A 7,636-nucleotide genomic window follows, 5' to 3' on the forward strand; every position below is an offset into this window, starting at 1 on the left:
TTTTGTTAAATTCAAACGAATATTCTCCCTATATATTAAATGTACATTTAGTATTCTAAGAATGTGCTTAAAATATTAAATAATATTATGCGCCTACAGGAAGAATATTCGCGTTTGAATGTAACAAAATATCCAGCCTATAGGGCTGCAATAAAAAATTTCGCGTGTAGTAATGACAATTACCCAGACAGCACACAATATTTATAAAATATTTAGAAATATTTATAAAATATATTTTAAATATTTTGTAAATATTTTTTTGTGGTTTTAGATTGCATAGATTATAAATATTTATTATAAATATTATGAAATACTTATTAGAATAGTTATAGTGAATGCTATAAAAATACTTAATGAGACATTATAATCCAAATAAAAAATACTTATTAGAAATATTTATTTATATTTATATTGCAAAAAATATTTAGTCTATATTTTAATAATATTTCGAATAAAGCTTTATATAAAATATGTATAAAATATCTGTATAACATTTCAAAAAATGAATATTAATAAATATTTATCATAAATATTCTGTGCTGTCTGGGTAGTTTCCAAAAATTTTCAATAACAATAAGGGAGATATTCTCTGATGAAGAAGGCATAAGAAGGGCGTGCTATCACGATCGTATTGCCGCTAACATTACCGTACGATGTAATGTATAGCGTGGGGTACACGGATATCATCGTGTAGCTGTCCGTTCGCTGTTGCTGCTGCTGTCGAAGGATATACAGAGTCAGGGGCGGAGAAACGGTACGTAGAACAGTTAGACGACGACCCACATCGAGCAGAGTGCCTTGCCGCGGCCGGCGTACCAGTTTCTTCGACCTTGCACCACAACCAGGCACCACAAACGGTCTTCTAAAATTTTATGAAACTGTCGGAGGAACGATTCATTCACCTTTCCTGAAAAACAACGAAATGCGTTATCAATCTATCATCAATCATAATGATATCCGGAGTTAAAAAATTTATAGGGATTTTACTTCACGAAGACTCGAGTCGTAACGAAGAAGATAACATCCAGACGCATCAAATGCAGATTAAGGTCGATTTCTGCTCGATATGTCTAGGTCCTTTTTCATGATATCGATAGCTTAAAAATATATATTTATATAACGCGATATTATGAAAAGATTAAATATCATAGATATCTTTTTCAAACTTTGTCACGTCACGTAGCAATTTGCTGAATGTACGTGACAATGATACGAGCTTGCGCTCAAATCTGATTTGTTGAATCCGTTCTCACCGCGCAAGTCGCAAAAATCAGTCATCATTAGTCTCGTTATTTATCGCGAAGTTTGTAAAGCGCGCGCAGTCAGCATTAACCACTTGTAAGGCGCACTTGCTCTCGAGCTTCACCTTATTTGAGAGAAATAGCGCTGAGCATAGTCTTGCTTACGCATCGTGAAATATACATAACGCATATCATGATGTCGCGAATCGCGATCATCATCGCTCTATGCGTTCTACTAAGCGAAGCACGCAACTTAAATGAAGTGAAGGATACATTCTGGAACAAAATTCAAGAGAACGTTGAGACGAGTAAGACAAAGGATGAGTTATACAAACCTGTCGAGTTTCCGACGCGTTCAATTGGGTTCGACGATGATCGAGAGGTTCAGCTGAGAGGTCGTACTCGGACTTTACAAAATTCACCAACACCGGCCGCAATGGCAAGATACATCGTTAATCAAGCTGGTAATCAACGTGATAGCATTAGCACCTACCAAATAATAAGTTTTCACATTAATAAAATGACAGTTATTTAATAAAGTAATTAATTAGTTAAAAGTTAATAAAGTTAAAAAGTTAATAATTTTTAACTTAACTTGGTTAATTTTAAATATATTAACTATTGATTTTAACTACTTATTTTGTAAAACACTTATTTTTTATAACAAATAAAATATTAAATTTACTTGATAATTCAAATTATTTTATCATTTAGATTTTAATCTAATTTTTAAATATTACATTTTCATTTTCAGCTAATTTGATCGATCTTAATGAAACTTTTGACTAAGTTGTTTTTTCATGCAACTTTTAAAGTAACTAAGTTAATTTTATAGATCAGTAATTTTAACTTGACTTTGTTAAAAGATAAACATTAATTTACTCAAGTTTGACAATTATGTAAAATGTATAAAAGGTTATCATTAGGAATTATATAAGCTGGCATTCTGATACATATTTATATAAAATATATATTAACACACACATACACACACACAAAGAATATATGCTGATATACATCTACAATTTTTCATTAATATAAAATATATCTGTTTATAAGAGAGCAATAATCTGTTTAAAATGTTCTTATTAACGCGTGCAAACAGTTTTTATTCGATATCTCATTTGCAGTTAAATATGTAAATATTGTAAATGAATGGAAATTATGGATAATTGTTCACAATTTGCATTCATTTACAATATTTACACAATTATACGCAATTTGTATCATTTTATCACGATATGCGTACCGAGATAATCATCGAAAAATGGAAGTAATTAAGATAAAAAACGCACTTTAAGCAACACGTTATATTAAATTATCGCGTTTCACTCGTACACATCTTGTAGATAAAATATATATACTTATACAGCTATTTGCTACTTATTTCAACAGAATACTGATATTTTGGCCTCACGCCAGACATATTTGATTTGGTATCAACTAATAAATAACTCGAGTCACCGTCAAATACAAACACGACAAAAATGCTTCCCCTACTGAAAGAAATCATGTTACAACGTTACATGATGAAATTATGTAATTAAAACAAGTAAATAACGGATTGTTCCAAATCAGTACTTGATTTTAAAATTACGTATTTTTAAATGTCACATGATGATATATACTTTTTTCTTCTACTGTCTCTTGTTCTTGTACAGTCGTAAATATAAGAATGTTATTTTCAGAAGAGAACAAAGAAATTACAAATTTTTCCGTTTATTCAAATTCATCTGAAAAGATCAGTATTGTAATTTGTTGCCTAGAAAAGGGATATGTGTTTTATAAAAATGATTAAGCACTTTATGTACCATTAACGTACCTATTTATACGCATTCAGTATTATATGGATCTATGCATTGGTAGATTGGGGGGCCGTAGCGACGATAAGCACAAGAAAGGATATTCCAAGCTTTCCCGTTGCAAATTTGGTCTCCATCGCTGATGGACCTATTGGAGGCGGTACTGGAATACCATACATGTATCTCACCCCTTTGGACTATACTGCTCAAGATCTTGTTGTAAGTATTAATAGTGTTATATGGCGTGTTGGAACAAATATCGTTTGAAAAGTATTGAGGTACAAATATAGATATTGCATGGAAAAAGTATTTATATATATGAGTATATAGATATATATATTTTTAAAAAGTTATCTGGGTAGATACACGTACAGCATATAAGAGCATCTGAAAAATTTAGACACTTTTTAGGTACTTCTAACAAAAAAAAGAGAAAAAACATAAAAAAAGGCAAATAATAGCTGCGTAAACAAATTTTATTTATTTATTTTTCAATTGTTGATGTAATATATAATTTGTTTATAGATTAAAAAATTAGATTTTTGCCACGTACTTTTTACCACATCACATGATCACTCTCTGCTTATGAAGTTCTTTAATCGTTATTGGTCACCATTTACTAAATACTAAGAACTAAATCTTATTTAGGCGGTGAAGCAAATAAAAGCACTTGTTGCGCAAAGTTAAAAATGAGAGAAAAACGATAATTTATATAACAATCAAAAATTAAGTTTCTAGTATAATGATATGTAAAATGTATAAATAAATATCTCGTATCTATAATAAATTTAAAAGGTACCATACAAAAAAGTACCCAGGTATTTCCACCTATAAAGATTTAGATAATACATTTATGCCTATTTCCACCAATATAAATTAACTTTAATCTCGGTTCAACTTACTCTTCGTCTTTTTCTAGTTCTAAAAATTAGAAAAAGATGAAGAATAAGTTGAACTGAGATTAAAGTTAATCTAGATTGATGGAAACGAGTATTGTAGGACCACTTCGACCAACTCCGACTATTAACTTTAATCAACAATTAGGCTATTGGGATTAGCAAATCGTATTTATCACTTCGCTTACGACAGATGCAATTGGTCAATTCCAATGGACTAATCATTAATTAAAATTAATCGGAATTGGTCGAAGTGGCTCTTAACTGAATTAAGTATCTAGATACTGTATCTAGATACTTTTATTTAAATACGTTCCAATACTGGAATCCAATTATTGGCCGTCACATATATATTATGCACTGGCTGTGTTCCAAAATTCACTACCAATGCCGAAAATGTATAGTAACGTAATCTGTAGATTTTCAACGCAGTATATTTTGAAATACAGCCATTGTACTATATATACGTTATACATTACATACATTGTACTGCACATTTTATACTATCTAAATCATTTACAAAGAGTTTATAGAGATTGAAAAATGTAAAGGGTAATACAATAATTCTATTAAAATGTGATGCAGAAGACACATCCTATTAATAATTATATCTAATAATTACATTTTCTCTTGATAAGTTAATAATAAATTTTTTTTAATTAGAGAGGATATACGTGCATGATATCAAAATTATTTTAACAACAATTTTTTTAATTACATTGTACAAATGTCAGAAAATATTACCAGAGTTTATTGCGTATACTGATATTTTTTATCAATTAAAAAATACTTGACATCTTTTCTAGCTTGAAATAATCAGATTTAATATTTGATTATATTTCCACAAATATAATTTACAAAATGTAAAAAATAATCGCTATCATGTCACGTTTCGATATCATGCATGTTGTGTACAATTAAAAAATATTTTGATTACTGTCTTATCATACAAGTTGTATTTAAAAAATTTTAATTGTCTTATCACGAGATAAATCATAGCTTTAATTATATAGAATTTTGCTTTTTGATTTGAAAACAAATTAAATTATATAATTATTTAATTCGAAACGTGACACGATAACGATTATTTTTCATTATCAAACTGAAAAAGATATCAAGTTCTTTTTAACTGATATAAAATATCAAAAATTTTTAAGTAACTCTAACTCATCTGTCTTATCTAAATTTTGATTATAATTATATCATGTCAATATATATACTCACGATCGTTACAGAAAGATCATCGCGCGACTGTGTTCGTATCATTAGCTCAAGGAGACTATTGCAAGAATAAAGGCTATGATCCGATGGACCCACGATGCGCAAGAGTCCTTTTAACTGGAAAGATTAAAGCGGTCAGTAAATCATGCATTTATATAGAATGTCCCGTAAGTTTTAGCCAATTGCTTTTGTATAGATAGAGCGGACTGAACTGAATCGAAAAGTACTCTATCATTTTGCAATTTTTGCAATAGTTAAAAGATATTAATTACTAAAAATTACCAAATATTAGTCTTGAATAATTTTTTACTCAAATACTATAAACTTTACAGAAAAATTGCAAGAGACAAAAATTATTTATTTTTTTCTCATAAAGTTCTGAGAATTTTTTCAGAATTTTTTAATACCGTATTTTCTCATGTTAGTAAAAATAAGAAAATGCAGTACTAAAAAGTTAATAAAAAATTCTGAAAAAATTCTTAGAGTTCTATAAGAAGAAAATAAATGATATTTGTCTCTTGTAGTTTTTCTGTAAAGTTGATAGAATTTGAGTAAAAAATTATTCAAAACCAATATCTGGAAATTTTTAGTATTTAATATTTTGTTAACTATTACGAAAATTGCAAAATGGTGTAAAGGATTTTTCGACTCAGTTTAGTCTGTCCTATCTACATAAAAGCGATTGGCCAAAACTTATGAGACATCCTGTATTGTGCGTTATTTTTGTATTTTTCCATTTGTCGCTAACATATTCAATGTTTTAACAGGTGAAAAATGAGACTCACGAAGTCGTGGAGCAATTATTTTTCGGTCGTCACCCAAAACTACGCAATATGCCTGCAGGTAAAATTATAAATGGTACATTTCACTTGGCTTTTGCAACATTTGCGAGCACATTTGTGCTTGTTTAATATTTGATAAACAACAAAAGTGAAATGATTAATTTCAAAAACATTGCGAGCGCCAAGTGGAATGCAGCCAATAGTTTCTCCATATATCACCTAAAGAATTTTATTTTTATTGTTTTATACGATTATTATTGATGTCCATTTCTACCATGTAGATTAACTTTATTAATCTCATTTATAAATTATACTTTTTTTAACTTCTACTTTTTATCTTCTTCTAGTTATAAGAATTAAAAAAAAGATATAGAGTAAATTAACCCAAGATTAAAATTGATCTACATTTATAAAAATACACTTATGTTGCACCATTTGTTTGCGCAGATCACAAATTCTTTCTCGCCGAATTGGACATATCGACAATCGCCTTATTGGACACTTTCGGTGGACCGAAATACATTTCCGTTGATGATTACTTAAACACACCGACTATCCTGCAAAATTCTGGTTTGCGCCGTAAAAAAATTATTTTTAATAAATCTGCTATTTGATAAGAGTACTTTCTATCAGAATCTGATAAGATCCTGACAATTCGAATCCCCGAAGCTCAATATTGGGTCTTCTCTAAAAAGAAATTTTAAAAACTGATTAATATTTTTATATATCTAATGTAAGAATTTATGTAAAAACTATTCGTATTACTGAATTTCAGTTTATTACAAATTTAATTAATATTTGCGGTGATTTACTTATATGTATGTACAGTAATAAATTAACATATATATGTAATTCAACGAATTATTTCATTCTTTTATTCAATTGATGAAATCTTATTATTATTATTATTATTATTATATCTGCACCCTATTCTGATCGGAAGGACAATTACAAGTATTATTATATAAAATAAAGGTTCTATTTTTTAAAACTTAACTTATTATAGCATTTTCGGTCCGATCGGGTTTGCACCAACCTTGGTTGGATTAATCTTTCCGGGTTGACGTCACCCGCTCTACTAATAAAAGAGCATGATAAAGAGCCATTAATCTAATCCAAGTTGGTGCAACCTGGCCGGGCCGAAAACGCTATATTAATCTGTTTTTTATTCGCATCATTTTTTGCGTATGATATATAGATATATTTTCGTATAATTATTTGTGTGAAATTGCTGAGATGTCTCATCATAAATATTTTAAAAAAATCTTTATCGCTTTCCGTAAACTCACTCGTGTGTATATTCTTTCTTTTTCCTATTCAAATAAAGACTCTAAAATACAAGTGCCGTGATTCGAGAATAGTCACGTGATTTGTGACGTTCGCTATTACGTTGTACGCATGCGTAAAGTGGTGATTTGATTCCACCAAAGACATAACCCGGATCCTCATACAGGCAATAGCGCTTTGACACCGAACGCAGATTGATGAAAAGTCGGTTGTGGGGGTAAAATTTACTCCTATCGTCCGTTTTTTACCAATCAGCGTTCGGTGTCAGAGCGCTGTTGCTCGTATGAGGATCTGGGCACAGAGAATGGACTGCGTATCTTTAGTAGTGTATTAAATGTGGTCGACAATAATGAGAGAGAGGGACCGTGGGAGACGGCCAATCCCCCTCTCATTCTCTCTCCCATTAC

General features: G+C 29.9%; 1 protein-coding gene across 1 annotated transcript; it reads left to right on the forward strand.

Moving 5' to 3' along the window:
• The first annotated feature begins 1,339 nt into the window (after positions 1-1,339).
• Positions 1,340-6,727, forward strand: CREG (Cellular Repressor of E1A-stimulated Genes). Its single transcript, XM_018510159.1, has 5 exons — positions 1,340-1,705; positions 3,108-3,262; positions 5,175-5,294; positions 5,928-6,003; positions 6,390-6,727. Exons 1-5 carry the CDS (start codon positions 1,435-1,437, stop codon positions 6,554-6,556), a joined length of 789 nt encoding a protein of 262 aa, XP_018365661.1. The 5' UTR covers positions 1,340-1,434; the 3' UTR covers positions 6,557-6,727.
• The last annotated feature ends 909 nt before the right edge of the window (positions 6,728-7,636 follow it).

The sequence above is a fragment of the Trachymyrmex cornetzi genome, unplaced genomic scaffold (assembly GCF_001594075.2).
Source record: "Trachymyrmex cornetzi isolate Tcor2-1 unplaced genomic scaffold, Tcor1.1 scaffold325, whole genome shotgun sequence".
In the NCBI taxonomy this organism is placed as follows: Eukaryota; Metazoa; Arthropoda; class Insecta; order Hymenoptera; family Formicidae; genus Trachymyrmex; species Trachymyrmex cornetzi.

Bases quoted from the DNA above. Each gene is read 5' to 3' on its own strand.
- CREG (XM_018510159.1), top strand. From the start codon at position 1,435: ATGATGTCGCGAATCGCGATCATCATCGCTCTATGCGTTCTACTAAGC. The intron at 3,263-5,174 runs GTAAGTATTAAT...CGATCGTTACAG, and splicing joins ATACTGCTCAAGATCTTGTT to AAAGATCATCGCGCGACTGT. The intron at 6,004-6,389 runs GTAAAATTATAA...TTGTTTGCGCAG, and splicing joins ACTACGCAATATGCCTGCAG to ATCACAAATTCTTTCTCGCC.